Below are 27,998 nucleotides of genomic sequence, written 5' to 3'. Positions count from 1 at the left end.
AGGAATGCCAACTCTGCAGCAGAGTGTCCTATAATCCTGAAACATGTGAATAAGTTTTACATGGACTTAAAACATTTATTTAAGAGTAAGCTAACAACTAAATAATTTTGCTATTACATTGTTTCAGCCATATATTGCAACCAAGACTTTCACTGTTATGGTATTTCACAGGGGAAGTAAGGAAAGTGAAACAAACAGAGCTTTAAAACAACTCTTTTTTTCTTCTTCATTTCTATGGCTTCAGCAACATTATGCAGTCTTGGTGCTTCTTTTACTATTCTAACTGTGACAGCATCTGTGGCCATCCTCTGGGAAATGGCTGAAGAGCATCATAACCTGTCCATTCTTTTCCTTCTGGACAAAATTTGGGCTTGATCTTGTGTGGGATGCCCGCAGTATTGAAGCAGCTGCCCATGTGTCTGCCCCACAGGACTACTGCACAGGATCAATTTGGGTTCTCCTTAGGGTAGATTCTAGTCTTTTCTGCCTCACCCAAACCAGACAAAGCAGCCTCACTGAACAGCAGGGTCATGCCCAGTGTTTTCTCTGGGTGTTTGATTAGCTCTAGGTCTCAAGACATAGGAAAAAAAGCAGTAAATCTAATTCAGACATGCTCCACACAGTTACAGCATTCCTTTGTAAAATTTATTTAATGCTTTGTAGATATGCTCAAGCAATTCTGATGAAAAATGTTACTAAAAGGCTTTGCCCAGAATTTTCAGTGAAATTCTCAGCCATGTTACTTAGTTCTTATTTGCAAAACCCAAAAATTTTTGTGCATGTGAGTGATCAGTAAGAGGCCTGTGGCTGTGACCTTCAATCTTTACAGGGTGGAAACAGCACATCTATTCTGCTATGCAGTTACATCCTGGAAGTTGCATGACGTTACTGAAGTCAAAGCCTTACATTTTTCAAACAGGGGTACCGCTGAAACTCTAGGTCGAAATAATGAAATAAAAATTTGGAAAAATGTATTAAGCTATCAAAAGATGCATTGCTTAGAGCATTGGCTAATTACACTAGCAGATTATCAACTGCAATGTCAGCACCAAAATACTGACTTAGGTTTTATATTGTTTCTTGTATTGTTATGTACCACACAGAATCTTGGGAAAAAAATTCCCAGAAAAATATGAAGCTTTAATGCAAAAGAAATTAAAGCAAATAAATGGTGGGTTTAAGTACTACAGAGTTATGAAGCATTGCTTTTTCATATCCTGCTAAGAAGCAACAGCTGTACTTCATTTTAACTTGACGTGCTTCAGAACTCATACTCATATAGGTATTTAATGATCCAAACATAATGGTCCTACATAGTTTAATTACTTATATGAAAGCTCAACTTCATATGTAATCTCTTAATAAAAGATGCTGCTGTGAAAATCTTGCTTTGGTTCTAACAAAGAATAATCTCTTTAACAGTGAAAATGCTTTGGTGGAATTGAAGATTATTGACCATGGATCCTGAGCACAGCTGACAGTCAATGTTATTCCTTCTTAATAGACTCCTTGTTTCTTCTTCCTTCGTGGTATAGCCAATACAAGGAGAACAGGTAGAGTGCAAGGCAGACCATCAAATCGTAATGGTAGAGTGTTGCAGCAAATAGAAGAAACAAGAAGAAATAAAATATTTTGAAAGCAATATGTTTTAAACCTGGAGACTCACTAGGTAACTTAAGTGCTTCACTCTTCTGGTTAGAAATATCAGCAGAATCAGAAGCGTGTGGGATTTCTTTCTGTGAGTCATCAAGCCAGTTTGGTGTTTTCCCCTCTGTTATTAAATAGTCAGTTTGAGAGTCTGTTCCTCCATTTTCTTTGGTAGACTTACTAATTAAAACTTCTGGCCTCCATGACCTCTCTTGTTGGAGCTCTGCTTGATGGAAAAATTGACCTGTATTCCTTCCTCTTCCTTCTCCAGAAATTGCTGAGTCTGAAGCGGAAGGTACTTCTCCTTTTTCAACTTCAGGAGAGAAGCTTTTGTTAAGACATGTTATTTCATTTGCTAGATTTAAATTGTACCCTGACTCAGCAGCAACCCTGTCAATGACTTTGGAATCAAAGTGTCTATACAGGTGCTCCATGCCTTCTTCCACAGTGGGCCCTTCTGAAGATTCTGAAGATTCTGAAGGGCTTTTATAATGGTAACTAGGCACAGTATTTGTACCAGAAGGTGGCATTTTTGTTTCAACTTTAGAACATAAACAGGAAAGTGTATCACCATGGCTTTCTTCCCTGTAGAGATCTTCTGCTTTCTCACGGTATAGATGCTTCTGAGTGCTCAGGGGATCCTTAGGTACTTCTGAACATAAACCCTCCTGCAAATCTTTCTTTCCCGTAGCAGAAGCCTTTACTTTTTCTCCTACAGGTAGAATATTGTCTGCTTGTGCTTTGGCACATTTTTCCCTGCTATTGCAGACAGACTTCGTTTCTCCTTGCAGTGTTTCATGTACGCATGCATTATAAATACCTAAAACTGATTCCTTTTCAAATTCAGTGTCATATAATACACCCACTGTGTTGAGTTGACAAAGAGCATAATGTGAACCATCATTTCTCCCTTCATGTGTATCAAACGCTGTTTCCTTTTCCTCTGTGGGCCTGTCACTTAGTGCAGTCTCTCGAGGTAGCTTAGCAATTACTGCTTTTTCACTGCCAGGCATTTTTTCTGGAGCACTTTCTGATATTGTTTTAATTATATAAGCTGTACCTGCCTCTGCTTTCTCTGTAATACCCTGCTCAGAGACAGAAGACTTTTCACACCTCTCTGCCTCCTGGCAGGTAAACAACTCCTTTGTGGAAGTCACGGTCTGAGGTTCCATGCTCCCCCTCACTCTCCACCGAACCTCACCCCCTGTTTCTTGCCACCTCTGCTCTGCAAAGTTTGCTTCACTTTCTCTTTCAATTGGTCTCCCTTTATTTGTGTTATCTGTCTCTCTGTCTTTTAACCTCCTGAATCCTCTGTGTTCCTGAGTGTCCTCAAGTTGCCTTTCATCCACCCTGGTGGCCCTGGGTGCCTGCTTGTTCTCAGCTGGCAGAGGTGCTGGGTTCAGGGCTTTGGCATTGTGTTTCCTGTGTGCCTTGAAAGGCTTGGAAGCTTCCTCCTCACCAATTGATGCCAAGTCTGCTACTTCAATGACATCCTTCTGCTTCCCTAAATCAGTGTTCCTTTCTGACATTTCACCAACTCTGTTTTTTTGCGTAGAATCTGTTGAGACACCAGCATGTGCAAAAGTGCTGGCATACAAATCTCCTCTTAAGTGTACCTGAACTTTGCTTTCAATCATCTTGATTTTTCCTTCATTTTTGTCAGCATCTGATGACAATGAATCCAAAGTTTGGTGAGACATTTGAGGTATCTGGTGCTCCAGAGCTGGATTAGCATTGCTATCCAGTGTCCTTGCTATGCATGCATTTAATTGCATGGATTCATCATGCTCTGGTAAAATGATTTCTGGTCTTGTTTCACAGGCCTCTTTTGAAGTACCAGCAGCGTCCTCACTGATGAATAACCTCTCCATCATCTTACTTCCCAAGGAACTGTCTATTTTACCTTCTGAAATATCTGTGCGCCTCTCTCCTTGTCGGCTTGAGCCAGTAGCCATAATATTGGTAGCCTCATTCTGCTTTGTCAGAGGAAAATGTTTTGCCGATAAAAGGCTTTCACTGGTACCAGTATGTTCCAAAGACTGCTCATAGCTGTTTACTGAGCCAGCAGTGACTTCCTTCCCTGGTAGCTGATTATTATAATCTCTTACACAATACTTAGCTTTATCTTTTAATTCTTCTCCTATTACATGTGAAGTGTTTTCAGATGAGGAACCAATAGGCACAGGGTGCAAGTCACTGCTTCTTTCTACACAGGTTAGCTTTTCCACCAATCTTTCAGTTTCACTTGGAAAATTAATTGGTTCTGTTGTATATAAATTCCTTTCATCTCTGGAAGAGGTACCTCTAGCTCCTGTGAAGTGCTGATTTAACTGAAACAATAGAATAGAAAGAGAATGATGAAAAAGTGCTTTGCAAAAATATGCCAAATGAAGGAGGCAGGATTTCATTATGGAAAGTTTTGTTTTCAGTAACAAAGCTTTTATGGAAACATGTTCCAAACCATTTGCAAAATTTGCATTGCATGTATTTTTAACATAGGTAATGAGCTTTATGGTGGTGCTGAAAGGAGCAGGAAATAAAATAGTGCTCAGAACCCTCTCTCTTTATTCATGAGTTCAGTAAGCTGCTAGTGGATTTTATACAAATTAAATCTGAAGAGAATATTTCCTTAAAGGCAGGCTAATTTGTTCACTATGCATTTGATTCTAGATTTGGAGAGAGGAAGCCGTGGGGTGAGGGGGGAGGATTGGTGCTTAAACAAGAGCATTGATACAGTACATCAGTGCCCAGTAATGTACAGTGTTGTCCAGTAAAACAAAGACACATTTCACACTGACAAATACTGTAAGGATTATCTGTGCTTCATTTCTCTCAGGGACCATTTTACAGGCTTCAAACCAGACTGTTTTTAGACAATCTGGTAAGACATGAGTTGGAAATGAGATTAGCAAAGTAAAAGGCCAGAAACTAATCATTCTCCCTCCCAGCTCCCAAATATCATATTGTATTATTCAGCTATGCCTGCTTGTCACTGCACTCTCTTCTCACTTTAGCAGTCACACTGATAGCACTAGCTGATCAATTAGAGGCTAGCTTCTTGGGCACCCCTTTATACATTTGCACTTGCTGTAGATACCCCCATTATAGTTTCTCTTATTAATATGTTTTCTGCGAAGCCTCTGCAAACTATTAATAGTAAAACGTCACTCAAAGAAAAGTGAGAGAGCTAATGTCTCTGCAAATTCTGTTTTAATGACCCTCTGCCAACCAGTGCTCAAGTGTATTTGAGTTCTCCGGTGATGCCAACTGTCAGGATTTAACAGTGAGATGCCTGTGTTTTTTTTCCCCTCCTCATAACTGACATTTGCATGATCTCAATAATTATATGCAAATCTTACGATTTCCCCTTCTTCTCACATAAGGCTCATGTTACTTGTCAACTGCACAGCTGTCTTGAGAGCCAATGCCTGTGTGTTTCAAAGATTTGGTTGTATTTCCATGTATTATAAGCCTTCATTGTTTAATTCATTAAAGAGTGCACAGTGCAAATTAACATCTAAATTATAGCTCCCCCTTCATTTATTGTACGGACAAGTCTGGCAATTGATAAACAAATGGTTATATTTGATCCTCTTTTTTGTAAAAGGGTGGACTGAGAACAACAAGGGATTTTAGAGGTTTTCCTTTGCACATTTCACCATAAAGAAAAAGAAACAAAATGTCGACTTTCGGGCAGTGAAAGGTCCCACAATAGGCAACAAATGTAAACTTTTTAAAGTAAAAGACAAGAAAAATTTATATTCAAATGATAGGAATTTTTTCTTTCTATCAACAAGAAAAAAAAAGAACGGTTCCCATCTTCCTCTCTTATCTGATTCATCATTCACATTTTCACAGGTGATAGCTATTATAATCTATGATTATGAATCTGTGCACCCAAATGATATGAGCTGAGAACAGACACTGGGAATAACAGATTGCTGTATGTGTCTCATTTATTGCCATTTTTTCTTTCATACTGAAAAATGCAAGGCAAACCACACACACACATGCATGCACACAAATCCAAATAGATTGAATGTTCACCAAGTGTGAAATTCATTGTAAAAAATTGAATGTGAAATACTGATACAAAATAATCTGCTAATATAAATATATATATACTTACTATGCTCATATAGTTGTAATTTCAAAAATCTCATAAGTAAACAGCACTACAAATATACATTTTATACAAGTAGAAAGAATATATTTAAAAATATTTCCATCCTAGAGACTAGGAGGGGAGATTTTTTAAATGGTACTCTTCTAATTCCTTAGAACTGTCTTTTAGAGCCTCTAGTAAAGAAGTAAATGGGAGATGTCATTAATTTAAGACCAGAAAAAGTTGATGCACTATACCAAAATCAAAGCACCTTCTATTGTTGAATCAGTTAGAGATTCAGTGTAAGTACAGACCAAGGCTTTACATTTGTAAATTAGTACATCAGTCAGCTCTGTTAAAAGGGGGCATTTCACCAGCTTTGAAGCGTAAATGGATTCAAATCATTTAATACTGTAGATATAATTGTATAACACTTACCAGCAACTCTAATTCTTTTTCATCATCTTTGTGATCACCCTGGTTGTATTCTGTATTTTTGTCTTTTATATTTTCTTTAGCTAGTTTCGTGTCTTTGTCTTTGGCTTGTGAATAAACAATTTCTGGGACGTTTGTGTCTGAAGAGTTAAAAAAACAGTTGAATAATTTCCATGATGTTGGTTGTTACACTATTTTTAATTAACATGTGCAGTAAGGAAGAACTAATTAAACCGGGTGCTGTACCTGAAGTCCTTGAGTTATTCCATGTGCCATCATCAGACGTTGCCAATATTTCTTCTTTTCTGTTAAACAAAAAGAAGCTTCTTGTGTTATTTTGCAAAAGTTATTGTTCTAATTCCCCTTAGAGTCAAATATAAAGACTACAAGTTAATTATACAACATTTTTAATGCTATTTGAAATTCTGAAAATAACAGCTACATAAAATGTAGTGCTTTCTGAGTGACCTGATTTTAAGGCTTGGTCATAAGAAAGAATTGGCTGATAAAATGAGAATGTGTTGACCTTCAGATAACATTGCAAATCTGATAGGTTTTCCCAGGCCTTTTCTGAGAAAGCAGCACAAAGGTGATTAGATGGGTCAGTGACAGGAGAGCATAATTTTGGGGTCAGGCAAGGGTCTGGAAGGATATATGTGTTCAAGAGGCCAGGGCTCTCTCTTGCTTGTGTTTTTCAAATATTTATATATTTACAGAGATGGCAGGAAAAGGTGTCTTTGTTACCTGAAATAAATCAAAAGGTTCTCCCTGCATGTGTATAAATCCTGTTGCTAATCTATGCCTGGCCAGCAGGAACAAATTCTGTTTCCTTCAGCCAGTGCAATTTTTTCTGTTGCTTTGCTCGTTGTGAAAAAAAAGGCCAGGTTCAACACAAAAAACACCTCCAGAGAGATGCTGAGTGCCTGCAGACCTCATCAATATCAATTTATATTAATCAAACTTCTAGCAGTTTGAATTGTGTGCTTATAGGGATCTAACCTTTAGTGGAAAAGGAAAAAATGTTAAGAGAATGTCACTTATGTAAAATGTAAACTACTGTATGACTCCTAATGACACCTCTATGAGGAGAATTTTTTTTTTCTGTATGTCTTAATTTATGTGATTTTCAACCAGCCGTCCACCTCTGTTACTGAAAATTACTTTCTAATTTTCAAATATTAATCTTTTCCCCTTCTATTTTCTCCTAGTGTCTTTCATTTGAATTGATATAACATTAACTCTGCCACCTAAATGCTTAATACGGAAGGAGGATGCTAAATTTATACTCTGTTAAAAGAATGTAGACATCTACTGTCACCCAACTTTTTAAAAACCAGTCTTTATAGGGTTTGCCAGCCTAAGCAGACAGAAGCTATTGTCAGTCTTGCATCTGATCTCTGACACTGGCCACTATCAGATACTTCAGGGGAAGATGTAGAATTGTTGTTGGAAAATACTTGGAGTAATTTGCACTGCCCTCTTAAATTTCCTCTTGGCCATTTTTTGTTAGAAGCTGTCCTTGAAGCACAAGATTTAATGCTCTCTCGGCGATTCTTTTTCACCATTAATTGCAATAATTCTAAATATTCTTGCAATCTCTGTGAATGTCATGTCACTTGAATTCTGATATGCACATAACCTCCATGTGGTTTTCACTCTTCCACTCACACTGAGTTGTACTTTCCCCTGCCTGCAGTTGCTATAATCTGCATTTCTTTCTGATAGATGTGGCAGATCCACCTTTTTGAGTTGATCTGTGGAGGTTTTAAGGTAAACCATTAGAGCTTATTATTTATACATAGGAGTTTGGAGAGGGTGGTTGGCTTTTGTTTGTTGGTTGGGCTTTTTTACTGTTCAAAGGCTTGGCTTAGTGTTACATTTTCTTCTGCCCTTTTGCATCTTTTTCACTCATCTGCTTCCATAAATCTGGACACTCTGTAGGCTGGGGTTTAACCATGATACAGATGCATCAGAACATTTAGGTGCTATTAGGGTGTCTGCAAAAGCCCCAGATCAGGAGCCAAGACATGTATAAAACATGAACTGAATTGCCACCCCAAAACAATGATCCAAAAACAACATGGGCCTAGCAGGAAACTTTCCACTGCTTTCTAGTGGGGGAAAAAAGAGAATCCTAGTGTCTGCATTTCTTTGAATGTAACAGACTACCTGCAGTGTTCAGCCATATGAATGCCACAACTCTTGGAAAGCAGGGATGGCACCATTTGCTGCTAGAAGAGGCTTTTGTCTACTTCTTAAAGGAACAAGAGTTTGACAATGTTTTCATTCAAGAAGCATTTCCAGAAGAAGGGGAGTTGTTAATGTCTATATCCAGCTTAATATTCTACTGCTAACTAGAGTTCACAGACTACTGTGACATCCAAGCAGCAGAGCCACTTTCAGCTTCTATCACACCCTCATGTGATAAAAAACCCCACTGCATATCATTCATGCAAAAAATACCCAGATTACCAGAATACAGAACACTTGGGGAAAAACTGGAGGGCAGATCAGCCTACTCCTAATGGAGTTGGATGTACAAGTAGGATCCTTACTCTTTAGCTTTATTTTCATACCTTGGAGAAAGGAGAAACTGAATTCTGCCCTGTTTTCTGTGTTGCCTATGCAGTGAATATTTTTTTTGTTTTGATTAAAAAAATTTAGGGTAAAAATATAGGCACGGTGTTTGAATAAGGATATTAAGGATGAGAACCTATTTTATAAACCTTTCAATGTACAGGTATAAAGATGCTTCAAAATGGATAATTATGGGTATGTGCCAGGATAGTGTTACCTTATCTAGCCTTATTGTTCTGAGCATCTGTGTTCAGGCAGTCCTGCACATCCTCCCTATTATCAGAGGTCAGAGATTGTCACTTCCAAAAAGAGACTCATTCCCTCTAACATGGGAATCATGAGTAAGATGGAGTGACATATCCTATGAAGGCACTTCTTTCCCTCTGAAAGGGACTGACCATAAAGGGAACCTACATCTTGGGCCATTATCTAATGCTGCATGACTCTCACCTTGTAATTCTAAACTCAAACTGGAATGTAGTTATGGAGTTTTAGTGGCTGGGGCTATAATACTCAATGTATGTGTGATCTGAGCCCCTCGGTTTTACTTTTGCTGTGACTAGAGCAGAATTTTTCCTTAAATTTTGTTCTAGTAGCATCTGGAGCCCTGGTCAACAAATTTCTTTTCACAACTGCAACACAGGTAAAGTATGGCAATGATAACACAGCCTTACAGTTACACGGCAGGGCTTGTAGCATAATTTCTTTCCTATTGCACTTAATTTTATAAAGATTTCTAGTTTATAGCCCACTATTTGTGCACACCTGCCCTGCAAATAGCCGAATATAGGGAATGTCAATATAACAGTTATTTTACTTAATTTAATTTTAGATCAGAAATATCTGACCTCATATAATTATTCTCAGGGGAAATTTAAAATTGGCTTAAATTGAGGATATTGATACTGCAGTGTTTGAGGACCATAAGGAGCATAAAACAAAGTGATTTAAATCACTACTTCAATTTAAGAAATGATACTTTGAGGCTATAGGTGCATATAACTACAGGACAATCTCAAACCTATTTGTATATCCTAAGGACTGAAATACTTACCAAAAGCCAATAAAAATTAGCTCTTTCATCAAACGGGGGCAATTAGAAGGTGTTTGTCTAGTTCTTAATTTTTTTCTCCATATTTCTCTGAAAAGGTCCTAGCATAGCATCAGAATTCCATGAGCAGATTTTAAAATTAGAATATTAATTAAGTTTTTGTTTCAGGAATTAATTATTGCACCTTGTTGTGAAGTATGGTCTAAATTTGCCTATATGATGAGAGACACAACATTTGTGTTCTGTTAAAAAGTGTTTGCTTTTGTTTTTGAGTCATCCAGATATTCTTACAACAATGCAAGCTAGAAAAGAAAATCCATTATGTCAGATTATGCAATTCCATTCCAGCCTAAGTAGCAGTAAACCTGCAGAAGCTCTGTCACTTTTTCTCATTCAGCTGAATGGGGCACATCTTCATAAAGTTCAACAGGAACTTCTGAATTTCTACCAGCTTAAAACTCCAAAGCCTATGCTCATATGATTCACTCTTGATGAAATTATCATTCACTTGTATTGAGTTATAAAAATAGGTCAGGACTAAAACCAGGTTAGCATTGTAATTCTGCATTAGAAAGAACAAATATGAAGTTCAGGGACTAGTTAGTAGGACTGAGAGGACTGAAAATGTGATTTACATTATGTGAAGGAGTTCAGAAGTCCCAAAGTTATGTGGAATTGGCATCCCAGAGAGGAAATGTTAAACTTGAACCCTAAAGATGTGAAGAGTAGACAGAAAATGTCTAAGTGACAAGAAAAGAAAATAGTGGTTAAAAAATATTTCTTTGACTTCTTGAAGGGTTGGAATAAACTCAGACATGTCAAGACTTTTGAACTAGCACTTTTAAGTTAAATAAGTTTTTTTTAGAAGTGAGGTTTTATAAAAATTTCAGGTAATCTATATATAACCCCACAAATTAAAGACTTCTCATAAATTCTTCTACTAGTGCTAGTGGTGGGGCAGATTCTTATAAGAAGAGAAATCTTGCAGCACATAACTGATAGGAGCAACAATTTAGAAAATTATATTATTTCATGCAGTCTGGGAGCAGAACATGTCATTTAAATATGTTCCAATTAAGAGAAACAGATAATTTCCAAGTCAAATATGAGAGACTCAACAGAGGAAAACACATATTCATTTAAAACCTTTGCTATTCAGATCTATTCAAGGTGGTCCTATACTGTAACAATATCAGAAAAGTTGAAGAATAGAAGCTATATTTAGGAAATAGTGTCAAGGCGACTGCAGGCCCAGGTGTCTTCGAAAAGTTTTCACAATAGACTTAAAACAAAAATGAGAACAGAAATATAGATAAATGGAAAATGGCATAAAAATGCCAGACACCTGATAATGTCTGTCTTTGATAAGATTACTATATTTCCCTCGTCTAAAAATCAGTTATCTGGACTTCATTAAAGCATTTGTTGTGCGGCCACATGGGAAATTTATTAATTAAACAGGAGAAGAGGGAGATGAGCATAAGAGCTGGGCGGTGGGCGAGGGGCTCGGTGCCAAGCAGGGTCCCTAGAGCTGGGCTGTGGAGCTAGCAGGTGTCGCTGGGGAATTGGAGAGGACAAGTCATGTAATCAGAGTTACTCAGTCATGTTATTACAGACCAAAGCACAAGAAGTCACAGTTAAATTAAATCCATGGCAGAGAGGAAGTTGGGAGACATCACCAACACAGAGGAGGATTGAAAGAAATCGGTGGCCTGGAGGATCAGAATAATAGATAAGGGATGAAATTCAAAATTATAAAGTGTCATGTTATACATTTAGGGACTAGAATATTTTCTGCCACAAAACTAGGCTTCAGAATTTGGAAGAAACAGGTGAATGAGAAAAATCAGAGGGTTTTTTTTTGCCAGAAATCATTTCCAAGCCACTGGTGTGAGATGAGAAAGACACTATGATATAAAGGCAAACCAAGTTCAGCAGCAATGTCTCAGGGAAGATAGTCTTGGTTATGAAAGATTTCCAAGAAACCTTCATATTGTAGCACCAGGCACCAATAAGAAGTCCTCTTAGTTCTCCTCAAATAAGAACTCAAATGAGAAAAATGACTAAAATGTCCAAGAAAGATTGATTCAAACGAAAACATGTTCAGAAGAGGACTAGAGGAAGACTGGCAAGATGAAAAATCTATTTTAACGAAGGAGACAGACTGAGTAGTTCTATTTTCAGCATAACAAAATAAAGTCTGAGAGGAGGAATAAATGCCCTCTATTGAAACAGCAAAAGGGTAAATACTCAAAAGACAAAAAAAAGCAGCAAGACTGTTAATGCATTAATATAAAGAGTTCACAGAAACATTTGTTGTGAAAACTTAAAACAAGATCTGTAAGCATTAGAAAAGTATATCCTGTAGTTTATCAGTGTAAGTATCAGACATAAGAAATTGAGAAGGTCTCAGTATGGAAACATGAATATATTTTTGTGAAAGAGATTATGCAACACATTTCCCAAGAGAATAAGACTTCATGATCCCATAGTCACAATCCAGCCCTATTTCAAATGCTCCTGTGCAGCTATATGCCCTGAGAGTTATGCTTCCAGGATTTTTAACTATGGAGCAGGAGGTGTTTTTGTCTGGCCTGAAATAGGTTTGGAACTATGGCCAGGAGTAAGAAACTACTTCATAATGGGTGGGGTTTATCATAGCTTGTCATGATTTTAATTTACGCACCAATATCTGGCTAAAGTTGTATCCATGTGTTTGTATTACTCACAGTACTGTTCACTTTCTTCTGTGCTATATCCACTTATGCTAGATCTTACTATCTAAATAATATGATATTTATTTTTAAAAATGTGGAAAAAAAGGCTAAAATTGTTGGATTATTGAGTATGGAGAGATGAAAATGTACCTGAAAAACTCTGAAATTAATGCAACCTGATCAATTTTATACTATCTCACATGTAAAATAAAACGTGGGACAATACTATTTAGTCTAAAATTCAGAGAGGTATGAGGTTGCTAAAGTATTCAAAGAATGTATTTCTCAAATATTTAGTTAAAATACGTAAAAGGGAAAAAGTTTTTAGACTTATTTTATTTTAAAATAGTCTTCGGTTTTGTGGATTCTTTCCGGCTTCTGATTTTACTGTAGATTCAAAATCAAATCAAATCAAAATTCTACCCTGAAGGTAGAATTGAATGTATTGAAGTTGAGGTGAAGCTAAAATGTCCTCATGAAAAGAGCTGGCAAGACTGAAGTTGTTAACCAAACCATAGCTATATTTTAATTTCAGGACAGATTTCTAAGCCTAAGAGTAGCCTCATACAGCAGCAACCTTCAATACAACTAGTGCTGTTGGATCTAGTGCCAAATATAGCCAGCCTTGCTGAAGAAAAATGCCACTGGGATGTAAACAACATGTGAGATCCCTGAAATGAAGTAGTTACATGTGTCAGCAGTGCTTTACTGAGAAGCAGAAGATCAAAAAGTAAATTAGGGCAGTTAAATACTCATGTTTGAGCTGCCACTGGAGCCAAACAGGCAATCCTGCACAGAACTGTAACCCTTGTAACAGAGCTGGGAAAGGGGATATGGGGAGGGAAGGGCAGGCAGCTTAGTTTGGTTGTTTTTGTATCATTAGCAGCAGTAATTTCAGAAAGAAGTAGAGAAGGAAATATCTGCATTTAAACAAACAACAACAAAAAGTGTTCTTAAATGTTTATGTACACATCAAAAGCAGAAAGCCTGCAAAATGTCTTGAAGACCTGGGTGAGAAATGAGAGAAAGGGTTTTCCTCATGTAATTATAAAATTCAGTAGTATTGTATGCAATATCATTCAAAATCCACAAACATGCAACAAGAATTAATTTCTCAGGAAAAAGGAATTTTGGAAAGGATTAAGAAAGATTTTGTATGTATAAAGTTTTAAGCAGAGCTTTAAAGTTCTATTCAATTGTTTGTAAGGCTCAGAAGAATAGGAATTCAAGGTATTTTTTTACTAACATAACTCCCATAACAGTTGGCCTGCTTTAAAATATTGCTCTATTTGTATTGGTCCTAAAAAACCAGTTGGGCAGGGGAGAAAATATTTCCAAAACCAATTCACACTGAGAGTAAAATGCAAGAAGGGAAAAAAACCTTGGTACTATTAAAAAAAAAAAAGTGAAAATATAAGCTTCATTCTGATTTGGGAGCCATCACAGATCCTGATGTGGACTTTCAAAGTGTAGACTTTGACTTCTTTTGTGATGGTGTCTCCATAGTTAATTTTATTCTATCTCACTGACTGAATATATGAACTAAATATTTAGTGAGTAAAGACAAACTCATTCCTTGCCTCCATATAGCACAGTTCAAAAGTCACTACAGGGACAAGTCTTCCTACCCATCTAAATTGATATCTGTGTTCTCAGAATTTGTAGTTATAGTTTGAGGATACAACTACTCCACAATTTATTATCACATGCAGTTCTTAGGCCCTGGTGCTGCCAGGGAATTTACAGCTGAGCTCAGGAAGAGGAGCTACAGCTCTGGCTTGAAGCCACCTTTGTGCCTCCTGGGGCCTTGCCTGGCTGTGCCACAGCACCACCCAGGATCCCTAATGTGGCATGGAGATGACAAAGAGGCTGAGAATTACCTGTCTGTGTGCTGGCTTAAGAGGGCAAATATATTATTTCTCCTTTGGAGAATTTCTAACATGGAAGAGTGCCTGCTGGGGGTGTGTCCAGTGGCCTCACCACTGATCAGTGCTTGAGCTCCTATTTCTGACTCTTGAAAACTGAGAGACCACAAAACGTCTGCAGCAGAGACGCGTGCAGCGAGACACGTTTATGTGCCACCACCTGTGTGCTATGGAGAGAAGCCATAAAGTGCATGTTGATCTTCCCAGGAGCAGACCAGAACTATGCACAGAGGCTCCAGGGCCCAGTGGTACCTGGCAGTGCTGGCCTCACTGGAGCCAACCAGCTGGTGGGCAGTCGGATCTCACCTTCTCCAGAGTTCTACCTCTAAGGTGTATCTGCCCAGGCTTTGAGCACCCTGTGTCTACAGTAAAGAAAGAACCTTGATAAACCTAAGGAGCAAAATCATTGTTATTGCCAGACCCGGTGCTTCTTATCTGTTTACCTGCATATTTCATCTAAATGAAGGCAGACAATTATTTTTATGAACGGTATGCTCTCATTTGGAATTGACACTAATGAATGCAAGGCCCTTTCCTCCTCTTGTTTGTACCATCAAATTAATTAGCTCTATTGTGACACCAGTATTTTTCTCAAGTAGTTCAAGGCTTGAGCGTTTTCCTTTCTTTTTCTAAAGGGCATCTTCAGTGCCCTTTATCTACCATAAGAATCATGCATCACTTGTATTTTTCATAACTAATGCTGTTTATTATAAAAACTGATTGTGATGTGAAGATTGTTATACTGTGTGGCAAATTGCCCAAACAATTACTGTAAATGCATGAGCCATAAACTGTACTGCCAAGGACACTGGTAGGTTAGCTCCTATAAAAGAAACAATTAGAGTCTGAGGTGAAAATAATAGAGATGAGATGACAGTTATTGAAAAGGCAGAACATCCAGTTTAATGTTGTAAATATAGGTTTGTAGATTACACTGATGGTTTTAAAGTGTTCATGACTTATTGAATGGAATAGAATATTCCATACTTTAGAATGGGGCATAATTATTATTTCCTTTTAATTGTCATGTCTGATGCATTTGTGAGTAGTTGTTGAGAACATCTACACATTATACTGATTCTATTTCTAAATTATCATCCTGCTTCAAGGGTTGGAGGTTTTTTTTTTTTTTTAATTTTACTTTCTTCGCATTTTGTTGTTCAGGGTCTGTTCTGAACAAAGTATTTTCTCTTGAGGAACGTGGAGTGCTTAGAGGGTTACAGCAATAATTATTTCAGTTTCAGCCTACACACTTCACTGCTTTAAATCATCATTAGAAGTTTCATCCCTCAGCAACTCCTGCTGAGACAGTCTTAAACTCCAAGAAACAATTAGATAAGAATAGCTAATCTTTATAGCAACTTGTATATAAAGGTATTGATAAGAATTTGCCAGAAATTAAGGGAATATATTTTTTTCTTAGAAATCTTCTAAATACAGAAAAAGGTTATTGCTATGATTGCTAAAGAATTTCAGTAATTCAGGCCAGACATGGAGTGTATGAAGATAAGGGTGCATAAAAAAAAACAAACGATGTGCATCATACAAGAGGATGTGTTGCAATAACCTGTGGTATATGCAAGAAAATGCAAGAAAATTGACATTACTGCCTGAGAATATTAAGCAGTCCTATGTTTGTTTATTTTTTTTTTAAGACAAGACATAAGGATAAAAGAAAATTAAATAACATTCTAATATTTGACCCTAGGGAGAGCACTAAACAACTGGACACAGAATTGCAGCTGTCCAAGAAGGCAGAGGTACTGGGCACATAAAATCAGAACAGGGAAGAGTCTTCCCAGTGTTTAGAGGAGATGATAAAGTGAGCAGCGGTGCAAAGGTAGCAACTAGCAAAGGGAAGTCGGTGTGAGCAGCCTGTGTGAGCTCTAAACTACCAAACCCATTAGTCAGGGGGAGCTGGAAAAAGCTATAAAGTGGCTCTGAAAGCAAGCTGCAAGGAAATTAAGTATTCATCTAAAACACTTTTCAGAGAAATGCTCTAGGTCATTTTCAGGCTTTTACAAACTGTTAAAAAAGAATGATCTTAATATGAGGTAGGGGCTTCAGAGCTGTGTTGGAATTTGATGGAGCTGCACTGAAGTTCAGGGAGGTGTTGGGAGGGAGAGCTGTGGAGGTGGCAGAGCTGTGGGCCTGGCTGCATCCTCAGGCTGAAATAACTGCCTGTTTCCAAAACTCAAGGCAGAGTCCTGGAACTAGACCTTAAGTGTAGCAGAAGCCAACAGCCACACTAATTAGAGACAGACCAAGCCTGCACAGAGCAGTGTGAACATGATGTGGAGAATTGCAGTCCGTGCTGACAACAAAACAGAAGACTACTGAAGCACAGCCAGCCACTCCTTGCTTCTGGGCTCCTAATGCACACTCCTGAATTCTGACTTCTCAGGTGGCTTTACCTGAAATATGGCCAATTCCCACCTAAAAGCATTTTGGCTTCAAATGATCCCTCCTTGTGGAGATGCCATGCTATACATGCCTGAACCACTGTTATTATATGTCATGTGTGGCAGTATCATGGCCTTCTCCTTATGCGATTATTTTCTTTCAGGAGGTACTTAAAAAATAGAAGCACAGCATAAAATTAATTTAATGTAAACAATGTAGAAAATAATAAATTAAACTTATGTTAGATTCAAAACTGTTTGAGACCACAAAGGAAATTATTCAGAAGCAAAAACTGTAGGTAAAATCAACATCTATAAATTAAGAGCTGTGTGAACACTAAGCAGAAAAAACGGAATAATATTTTAAAACATTGCCATTATAACCGATCCTATTAAAATGAAGCTTTATGTAAAATAGGAACCCCGATTGTGAATCTAGGCAAGATTGATTTTCTTATATGACCTTCAACTACCAGCAGTGTTAAAGAAGGCTTAACCTAGTTCTTAGTAAATAGGTGTCACCCAACAAATGGGACTGACACTAATTAGCTTCCTTGTTGATAGTCAGGAAGCAGAGGACAGAGGCAGGAGATGGCGGGGTGCACTCATTATTAGAGCAGTAGGTGAGGGCATTTGCTGGCTGGCATGGCAAAGGAGGCTGGCACTGTGGCTGCTGTTTGGAAACCACCCTGGGAATGGAAGGCTTCACTTCCAGGAGAGTCAGGCAAGCAAACTTCACAAGCATTTTGAATGAAAACAGAGCCACAAAGAACCTCTACTGAAATTTTTGAATTGTGAGGAAGACAATATTAACCTGTCGTATTTCTCCACCTTGAGGAAATACCCCTTAGTTTTTGTCTTCTCAGCTAAGAAAAGGGGCTGTTGCCAGAAGAGGAGAAAAGGTGAGCCTGAAAAAGGACAATAAAGGACTGTAAGTAACTTCTACACAAGGATAAATTAGAACAGAAGTTTAGAAAGTGAAGTTGAAAAAGATGCTCAGAATAAGCAATATATGGTATTATGATTAATAGTATCAAGGGGGACAATTGATCAAGAGAGCAGCTGTAAGGGAATTAAAGCATTTTTTCTACAAAGATAATCCCCAGTAGGATTCAGACAATGTTTGTAATATATCTATTTTTATTAAGATTATTGGATTGCTGTTATCCAGGGGATTATATTTTCCAATTACTAATATTTTCATTTTTTGGTCTTAGTTTATGATTGAAGCAGGGACATGGGTGGCACAGAACAAAATGCATTGGCCTGACATGGGATGAAAATATTCATTGCCTCAAAGCAAACAAAGTCCCAAGAAATTAGTCTTTATTTTCTAGCTCATTAAAAAAGACCTTGAGTTTTAATAGCAAAACATTACCACATTTTTTTTTTAATATAGATGTATATCTGTCCATTTGAAGATTTTTGTGCCATCCAGTCTGAACCAGGAGCCCAACACCAGTTTGGTGCCAGGCTCAAGGCTTTAATATAGCACTGTCTATCCCCAAATCTCATGACTGTAGGTATGAAGACTGCAGAAAAGCCTATTACATCAGAAGTCAGTTATACCTCAAATTAAGCTATAGCAAGTATAAACATGAACTCTGCCACTTTATTCAGATCCTTTGAAAGCTCTGACATGACTGTTGTACCTCATTGCGATATCCCTGTAGCAATGTTGAAGCAGTACCTGTTCAGAAGTGTTACACAGCTGTTTTTTATGTGGATTGGTAAGAAAGTTCATTGAGTCCTTTGACAGAATGGGCTACGTATTTCATAAACAGAGAACCTCTTTCAAAAAGATTCTCCAGGGCAGTGTTAGAAAGTCTACTGAGAGATCCACTGTGAATTAGTAATGCAGGACTTTTCTATTTGGATATCTATCTCCAGGGCCAAGCTGTTGAAAAAAAGGAAAAGGTAAGTGACCAGTCAAGTTTTCTGAGGGCTAGGCTTGGCCTAATGTGAGAGGATATGCTCCATAGGTCACCATTTTGTCTAGAAGAGGTATGATCAAATTTCAAAATGGTCTTGTAGAAAGGAGTTGGGGGTAGTGCTCTTCTCTTTCTTCTTTTTACCACTGCTTTAAAATATTGGAGGAAAGAAACGTTCAAGTTTGTCTGTTTTGGATAAATCTGAGAGGAGAAAAACATTAACCTATGTTGCCTCTGGTCTTTTTCTGAATCTCACATGCGAAATATAAGGAAGAAGCAGTCTCTTCCTGGCCTGTCAGAAGAGAATATTTTCCAAGAAGCTGCCTGCAGTGTGCTGAGGCACGTATACAAGAAGGTGGGAAGTGCCTTAGATAGACTGTAGAGAGATAGATGGCAGTCAGGTGAGACTAAGACACAGATACCACTCCTGGCCAGGAGAACAGAAAGGGTGACCACAAAAAAAAAACCAAAACAAAAAACCTTAGACAGTTGTTCTTAAGAGAGGGCAACTACGATCTAAATCTTGGAAAGCAATTGTAAATTCAGTAAGTATCTCAATAGGATGAAAATCCCAGGTGTCATCATGACAAGAGACTTTTATAATGTTTTTTTCATTTTTCACATGTTTACTACCACACAGTAAGAAGGCAGCTGTTTTATAGGTATCAATATTTCTATCAAGAAGACATGGAAAAAACCTAGGAGACACTGGTTCAGATTCACTAGGGTAGCTGCAAAGACTGACAAACTCCCCAGCCCTCTAACAAAACATGAAGTTTTTCAGCCTAGAAAATCTTATAATTATCACCCAGTATCTATAAATGTTATTGCAGGGACAGCAATTGTGCATCAAAACAAAATATAAATGCCAATCCACTTGGTGCACCTAAGTGCAAGGTAACGAAAACCTGCCAGCTTTGCCTAGTTCCCACTCAATTGTGTAGCCCAGTGCCCTTTAGGACTGCAGTTAGTAACCAGCAGTAATAAATCTTCAATTTTAGTGTTAGAGTATCAGCTGGTTTCATGAATCAGGAGGAGAGTGGAAAGGCACTCAGAAAACCAAGCCTCCTATTATGCTTTGGCATGTCAACTAATACTTCTTGTGTGTGTCACTGAAGGTCTAGGGATCAAATGGCCACTTTTAACCTTCTCCCACAGTGTTTAAAAGGTCTTACCCTCTCTTTTGCCCTAAGGTGGGGACTTCATTTAACTTTCAAAGTAATTTTGGACCATTTTCCCCACCTTTTGTTGATGAGAAGATAATCCATGTTTTATATTAAAAATACCATGGGCAATTGGTTCTCTGGACTTACACTGCAGCTGAATCTGTTGCTTCAATGTCAGAGCTGTAGTGCTGGGACTGGATCAGAGTTTAAAGTTCATAATCAGAATAAACAGCTCAGATGACACTGGTACTCATTGCAATGATTAAATATGACTCCAGTGCTCTCAGATAATGTTGCACTAACTTTAAACATCTTTTCAAGACTAACATTTAGCAAAGTCAAGTTGAATGTAATGGAGCAATTTTTTTTTTCCAACTGAACATTTATGGACTGTAGTACCTGAATGGTGGACAGGAGAGAGTATTGAAAAGGTCATTTACAGGCTGGTTCAATTTGCAAAATAGATATCTTCCTAAACAAAAGAATCATTGAACATACAGGCATTCACTTAGCAATGTACTTCTATTTTTCCAAAGGTCCTTAACCAGCAATCTAAAAGAGCATCTGGTCCTGGAAATATTAAAATTCAAGGATAGTTTTACACATGAAGAACTCTACAAAGTTCAGTGAGACTCCTGATGTTCATTAAATTATTTATTATGCCTATTGCAGGATCAAGCCAGTTGATGAATTAAAAGGTTCTAAGAGTCAGCCATAGTAGTAGTGTTACAGTATTGGTGTATTTAAATAAGCTGATGAAATTGTAGTAATTGAAAAAAATCTTACAAGTGTAAAGTCAAGCAATGCATGTATAATACAAGTACTTGTCATGGCTGAGAAATGACACCCAGATTACAGAGCATTGGTTTTATATGATTTCATGCAAACAACTGAAAAAGCTTTGTAGCAACCAATATTTCCCACACAATAGAACACAAATTTCTGTTCTGTAGCATTGGTGAGAGTAGTTTCGAAAAAAGATCATGGAAATGAATGAGAAACCACTGATACTAATAAATTCCAGTAAATACTAAGCTAGGATTGCCAGTACAACATATTATTTTCATGTGTTGTTCCTTTAAATTTTAAATGCTTCTTTAAATATTTCTAGTGCAATAAATGGATGGCAGACGGGTGGCACAGTTTGCAACCACCAAAAGCAAATATGTGACAGGTTTTCAGCTTTCAGGTACACTCCAATTAGGAGACCACAAGTACAGGAAGAATGTGTCTATTTGTCTGTGCCTGCCGTTCCAATCCACATCTTCCACCTCTTTCTTTAACGCTTGTGTGATAGCATTCAGAGACTTAAGCCATTAACCTAAATATCTGTCTCCAGGGTATTTAATAAGTTTCATATTTCAAATAGTATACATGCCCAGATTTTGAAATAATATGATTAAACAGACAGAAAAAAAAAACATTGAGTGTAATTTCTGGCCAAGTAGGATTGTTCTCTATAGAATATTTTTCAAGTGGTTTATCTTAGCTTATTTTAAATTACTTTGGAGAGTAAGGCTGCAGCAATTTCCTCAAAAGATAACCCTTGAGTTGCTGTTAAGAAGCATTCCTGATGCTGAGTCAAACTCAGTTCAACAACTTGCTTTTATCCCACTTGTCTGAATAATATATTTTAAAGCACCTTAAATAATTATCCTGTGTCTCTGAAAATCATGTTCTTCAAGTAGGTGGAAAAGTCTTATTTTGGTGCCAGTCCTACCTAATTCTACAACTGAGAAAGACTGGTAATGACCAGGAGGCAAGAGAAGGTCTGGGAATACTAGTCACATTAAACACAGAGAGAGGAGTGCTCCTCTTAGCTGGCTCCCTGTGAATGGATAGCTTCTCTAGCAGCTGCTCTCTGGTAAAAACAGTGACTGCAGTCACTTCCTATTAATAGCAATAAACTTTAGTCAAATCCCATATCTGTATGCTGATCAAGATGTAACTCATGACTTAAAATGCCAGAAACAACCTTGAGATTAAACAGAGGTACACAAAGAAGATGTGTGTTTTAACACCTTTCTTGCTCTTCTTTTCCCTTCCTGATTATGGTGACACATAATCAAAAGAACAAGGATTAAAAGGGAATGTAATTTAAATGCCATATTTTAAATGGACCAGATGGGAATGATGCAGTTGTTCTTCATAGCAAAGTGCATGAGAGATTATTTCCAAACCTCTTTGTAAGAAGCCTTTGATATTTTTTTAAATCACATTATGAGCTTGTGGGAAAGGCCAAGAGGAGCTGCAGCAAAACTGCATTTCTCAGCACTACCTAGGAACTGGTCTGCCATCTGCCTGGGAAGACAGAGCACAGTGAGCGCAGTGCAGTCTTGCCAAGCTGCGTCTTCAGCAACTTTTACTTCCTTTGCTTCCCATCAGAAAGGAGCTGATCAGCATCTGAAGAAGGAAAGGCACTCATGCACAGAAGAAATTTTCTCACTGACAATTTCTTAGAGACCATTCAGTCTATATGTTTTCAAAGCTGGCATTGGTAGCCCACAGACATGGGTTTTAATCTCTTCTTTCTCATTGTGTGTTGTACATAGAGAAGCTCTTGTAAGCATCATTGCCCTATTCTGTGTTGTGTTTTAAAGTGGCATCATGGAGGAAAGGGAATTGATGCACTATTACTCAAAAAAGGTACAGTTCAGCAATTACAAAAAAAAGGTATAGGATCAATATCAGCTGGATCACAGTGATACACTTGTGGATCAGTTCAAAGTGATATATTTTTTGGCTCAGAGAGCTAAGGGAGGATAACTTTAACAGTTTTGACAAAAATACTAGCCTTCCCCTTCCTTGTCAGAGGAGAGGAGGCCAAACACAATACCCTTCTGTAAAACCATTCTTGTGCTTACCAGTCACTTTCCTGGTGCTGTCGCATTTGCTCTTGACAGATGGCAAACCAAGGCCAAGCACAGAAATGGGATGTAGCATCCCCAGTGACAGGGGACATGGCTTCCATAACTCTTATCTCTGCACCTTTCTGCATGATCTGTAGGAGTCTGCCTCATGCAGCAACCAACCAGTTCCTGTCTGATCAGACCAATGCAGGAGCCTGGTGGCCACAATACAATCATGTGGTCTAAATCTGAGGACTGGGAAGAATTCACATTCAGAATCTTTATCCATATCCCAAAAGCATGAGAGTCAAAAAAAAGAGAAAAGGGTAGAGCTGATGCAATTAATTTACATTTTTCATACTTGTATATATATATATATATTTATATTAAAAATTCTATATATAATATAGAATTTTTATATATTTATATTTTAATATATTTTATATAATTTTATGTGTATATATTTAATTTATATTTATAAATAGGATGGAAATTAGGCCTGTTTATTGGTAGAAGCTTTTTCTTTTCCTGTGAGTCTTACTATTTTAGGAGTCAATTTTTCTCCTGAAGTATATCTATGACTATGTACAAGTTAAGCAAACACTTTCATACCTAGACATAGAAGCAAAAGCAAATGAAACATGAAATGAAGAGGCAGACTTTTAAGTGATGTGGTTCCAAATATCCAAATATAGACAGTTTTCAGCATTTAGTGTTTGATTCAGTTTTGCTTTTTACTATAAATTTTTTTTCAGGTATAACTTTGGAGGGTTAATTTAAAAAAATTATTTCTTAATAATGATGTCAGAAATCAGCCTATTAGCCTCATTCACTTATCTTAGTCCTGGGTCATGTTCTTAAGGGTAACTTGAAATAGTCATATTATTGTGTTTCCCCATTAACTTCCTCTGAAAGTGAATATTAATCCTTTCACTTAACTAACACACTAATCCTTGCTAATGACATTTAATGAGCCACACAAATATGCCCTAGAGTGGATCAGACTCTCTGCTTAAAAACCATGATCCTGTCATGTCTTATTTTTTAACTGCAGAGGTAAATTAGAAGTTTTAAGAGAAAGTATAAATATCTCAGAGCCAAGAGTTAAAAAAAAAAATGTTATTACAAGGTTCTAATTTTGAAACCAAGTCCTAAATGAGTGTCCTTTAAAATTAATCATCTATCCAGATTGCTATAAAGAAATCTTTATGTCCAACTCATGGGTATGGATAGCAATATTCCCTACCTGTCACTTTATTGTGAGAATCATAGATGAAATTGCTATTACTCCTATCTATTTGCAATGCTGCAACTCTAAGGACAAGCTGGTTATGTTCGAGGACTTCCCTACTTTGCTAAATGTTCTGTAACCACTCAGCAAAGAACATATAATTGCTGCAGAGTTTATCATCCAAACTAAAAGAGGAGAGAGAGAGATGGGCTGGTGGAGGACAGCTGGAAAAGGGCAGTACTGCTCAATGCGAGATGAAGGAGTAATAGCACATCAGCAGCCTCACTTTGCCAATTTTGGGGGGTTTGTTTTTCTTTCCCTTTTTCGAGGTATCAAAGCAAAGGAGTTTTAATGAGGGTCTGAAGGAGAATAATGAGATATTTTTGCAGATGTCTGCAGGGTGTTCCTCCTCACTCAAAGGGGCAACATGTACAAAGACACTTTGAAAAACAAGTGAGCAATGGAAGTTGGCATCTTAGTTCTTTTGAAACAAAAGACCCTGATGCTGACCTCATTTACACTGGCAAAAGCTGTGACTCTTGTGAATTCAAAGAAGTCCCTGTAGCATAAAATTAGTCCTGGATGACATACTGCCAGAACTGTCTTTCGGAAGCGTTGGTCACCATGAAACAATATTCCAAACATATTTGCAGCTCATTTTTGCATTTACTGTAAGGTCTCCGTACATATTTCTGCCATTAAAGAGAGTCTTGAAAGTGCATGGTTGTTAATTGTTTGACAGAAATGTGTAGTAGATCCTAATGTAAACAACAATCTGACCACTTTGGTTTAAATATTTTAAACATACATGTTTATATGTGTCTACATGAACAAATATACACATAAATGTACACATACATACCTACATATATATGTATGCATAAACACATGCACACATATGCATTCCTCTTCAGTCTGACATAGAGGGAGACAACTTTATAATCTGATTAGAAACAAAGTAATTTTATATTGAGAAGACACGTTATCTCCTTTCCCACTTTTTAAAACAGCTCTCTGTGTGACTTACACATAAATCATTTAGTATATCCATGTAAAAGAGTATCCCTCAGAAGGAAGGCTTCTACAACTTTTGCTAGCACTATGCATATCATGAGAAGCTTCAGGGAATTAAACATATAGGAGTGATTTGACCTTAGATGTCAATAGTACCTAAATTTTCAGGTTATTCCTGAAACCATCTGGAAGCCCAGGGCTCACTAAATTGAGACTCAACTCTCCATGTTCATCATCTGTTCCTTGTGGGCTACCTCACCTCAGGCTGGAGTCATACTGCCTGCACATGCCTACAGTGTTCAATATCACAGTTCTTCTGCAGGGTATCTCAGGCTATCCTACTTATCCAGAATGGGTCATGTGACACTCCTTAAAACACAGAAATTATGTATAAAACCAGACACAAATGTCAGGAATTGACCACAGGACATGTAAAAGCATTGTTCCCTCTGCTTTGACATACTGGGATGTTCCTTCATGGAAATATCATCATGAGAGCTCCAGAGCTGGCCCAAAGGGCACTCTTCAGGAGAGCTTTGTGAACTGGCTGTGAACCAGACCTTGGGCTAGCCTTGGGGTGGCTTCTACCCTGTGGTGTTGATACAAGCACTAAGCCATATTGTGCACCTGTCCTCACAGGGCTGACAGAAGTTCCCAGCACAGCAAGTCTGGTTTTGGGAACAAAGGTTCTGCACAGAAGAAGCCCTGGCTGTCTCCCTTTTCCTTAACCTCCCACTACTACTGCAGCTCTGTTCCCCCTTCCCTACCACTTCAGTCCAGTGAAAGAGCACCAGCAAAATCAAACAGCACTGTCTTACTTGGAAAGAGTATAGGAACTAAAACCCCAACAGAAATTCAAACCCACAATATTAACTTAGTTCTGGCATCCAAGTTTTGCAAGAGGCATTACAGGTAAAATACAGATTTAATTCTGTAAGAATTTAAGATGTCCAAATGATTTATAGTAAATTTGGGGAGAAAAATAATTGAGAATTAGATTTTTGCATGCAACACTGTTTTGCTAACAGAAAGAACATAGTTAAAAACAGTAGGAAAAGGAAGTGACTATTTCTAAGTGTCTCTCTTTATATGCGATTAAAATATAAGTTAACATCTGCCACTTTATAATTACCATATTAATTGTCTATATTTAATCAGAACAGTATATAGAGGATAAATTCTATGCATTTTTTCTTTAATATATAACCTATTCTGCCTTATAAAACATACTTTATTTCACCATTTGTGAAACAGAACCATGAACCAGTAGCAGGGAAAACGAATTATAACCCTAATATACAACTTGCAGAATAGCCCAACCACTTGCAGAAAAGTTTGTACCAGCTATTTTAATTGCTGGATTCTTCCCTAAGTTATTCGCTTCTTCTTCATGAACCACCGGTGCCATTTCTGATTTAATAATTGCATGTAGAAAAAGAACCATGAAATAAATTGTGTGAAAACCTTGCTTTTTGCTTTTAAATTTTTGCTTTTAAATTTTTGTTGACTTAAAAAGGAAGTGGATGCAAATTATTTTAACTGTACAGCTACCTTAGTCTGGAACAAAAATCCTATTGACGTCAGCTCAGTTTATATCCTACAGAGATCAGAATTGGTACACAGTGCATAGAGGGTTTATAGAGCCTCACACTACCTTTCAAATGAGTGCCGTGAATGAAATTATGATCCAAACTAATCTGTCTGTAGAAAGTCACTGGCTGATATATACAAACACTTTACTGAAAACAAGTCTCAGTCTAATTTTTCATTTACAAAAAAAAAAGTAAAATAGAAGAAAATAACATGGGCAGTCTTGACTCAAGTAAGCATACACAGAAAGTCACAATTAGCCAGCTGTATTCTAAATTACCAAAAATTAAGGTGTAACCTCACCTGCTTTGTGTTGTCTTTAAGCAGCCTTTAAGACTCCTATCTGTAACCTCTTTCTGGGCTTTATTATCCACCTTGGGCACAGTTTCTTTCTTGTGACAAATCAGTGTGTAATTTTTGTCATCATTGTTTGCCCAGAAGGTACCAACTGATGTCTCATAGCGTATACAGAATTCCACCTTAATTCCATCTTTCTGGAAAGGAGGCACCAAAGAAATCTTAAAGCAAAACTGATCTGTTTCACTACCACAAGAATTAGGCATGAACTCTGCGAGGATGTCATAGTAACTGAGCCAGTTATTCAAAGTCATGCGAACATACACCTGTTTTTCAAAGGATACATTGAGGACTCGTATAATGCCATTCATACAGGTAATCCCAGGCAGGAGCAGGACTGACTCCAACACTACTTTCTGCTTTCGCACTTTTTGTAAAAGTTCTTCTTGAGAAGCAGGTAATGTAAACTGCTGGGAGAAAAAATATTCATCCTGAGGGAAAACTTCATCTTCTATATAATTTTCTTGTCCTGTATTAGGAAATTCCCAGATATCAAACTCTTTAACAGACACAAGATCAAACCCAAATGCATCAGCAAATGAAACTTTTCTTGAGATGTTGGTGGGAGTCTCTGCCTCCTCTTCCTCTGAAGCTGAAGAATTCCGTCTTCGGGGACATGGAGAGAAACGAAGTTTAATGTCAATATTAACATCTTCGTCGTCTGAAATGCAATCATTTCCAGTGGGGACTTGTAGTAAGTTAGCCTTGTTAACCTGACTAGGTCCCTCAAAAGACTCCATTGGGCTCTCTGATATAAACTGAAAGAGAGCTGTACAACTAGTAGCAGCTGCTATTTCAGATACTATGATTTAAAACAAGGATTAATGTTACAGTTGACATTGCAAAAGGGAGTCGGGTCTATTAATAGATGCTATGGTGTGCAAGCTATGTTGGCCTTTCTCCATCTGACAGTATTAGATGTTACAATTTTGGTGATACATTTGAAATATTGTATTCCCTATTTTTATGTGGCTCTATGTGCTAAGAAAAAGAACAACATT

At 37.5% G+C, this 27,998-nt stretch overlaps 1 protein-coding gene across 2 annotated transcripts; it reads right to left on the bottom strand.

The window, feature by feature from the left end:
* Positions 1-627: 627 nt before the first annotated feature.
* PPP1R3A (protein phosphatase 1 regulatory subunit 3A) lies at positions 628-27,775 on the bottom strand. 2 transcript variants are annotated; one of them, XM_068189948.1, is made up of 5 exons: positions 26,944-27,771; positions 6,434-6,492; positions 6,191-6,327; positions 2,084-3,977; positions 628-1,681 (listed from the first exon to the last, which is right to left on the bottom strand). In XM_068189948.1, the coding sequence occupies exons 1-5, from the start codon at positions 27,735-27,737 to the stop codon at positions 1,488-1,490; spliced, it is 3,078 nt and encodes a 1,025-aa protein (XP_068046049.1). In that variant the 5' UTR covers positions 27,738-27,771; the 3' UTR covers positions 628-1,487. The 2 variants fall into 2 exon arrangements, with proteins under 2 accessions (XP_068046049.1, XP_068046048.1); XM_068189947.1 differs by having other exon boundaries at positions 628-3,977; positions 26,944-27,775.
* Positions 27,776-27,998: the final 223 nt, after the last annotated feature.

Source organism: Anomalospiza imberbis, chromosome 5, assembly GCF_031753505.1.
Source record: "Anomalospiza imberbis isolate Cuckoo-Finch-1a 21T00152 chromosome 5, ASM3175350v1, whole genome shotgun sequence".
NCBI classification, from domain to species: Eukaryota; Metazoa; Chordata; class Aves; order Passeriformes; family Viduidae; genus Anomalospiza; species Anomalospiza imberbis.
The sequence above is the reverse complement of the archived record's forward strand: the minus strand, read 5'-3'. Positions and strand labels throughout refer to the sequence as shown.

Bases quoted from the DNA above. Each gene is read 5' to 3' on its own strand.
- PPP1R3A (XM_068189947.1), bottom strand. From the start codon at position 27,737: ATGGAGTCTTTTGAGGGACCTAGTCAGGTTAACAAGGCTAACTTACTA. The intron at 6,328-6,433 runs GTACAGCACCCG...TTAACTCTTCAG, and splicing joins GAATAACTCAAGGACTTCAG to ACACAAACGTCCCAGAAATT. The intron at 3,978-6,190 runs GTAAGTGTTATA...CTATTGTTTCAG, and splicing joins AAAAAGAATTAGAGTTGCTG to TTAAATCAGCACTTCACAGG.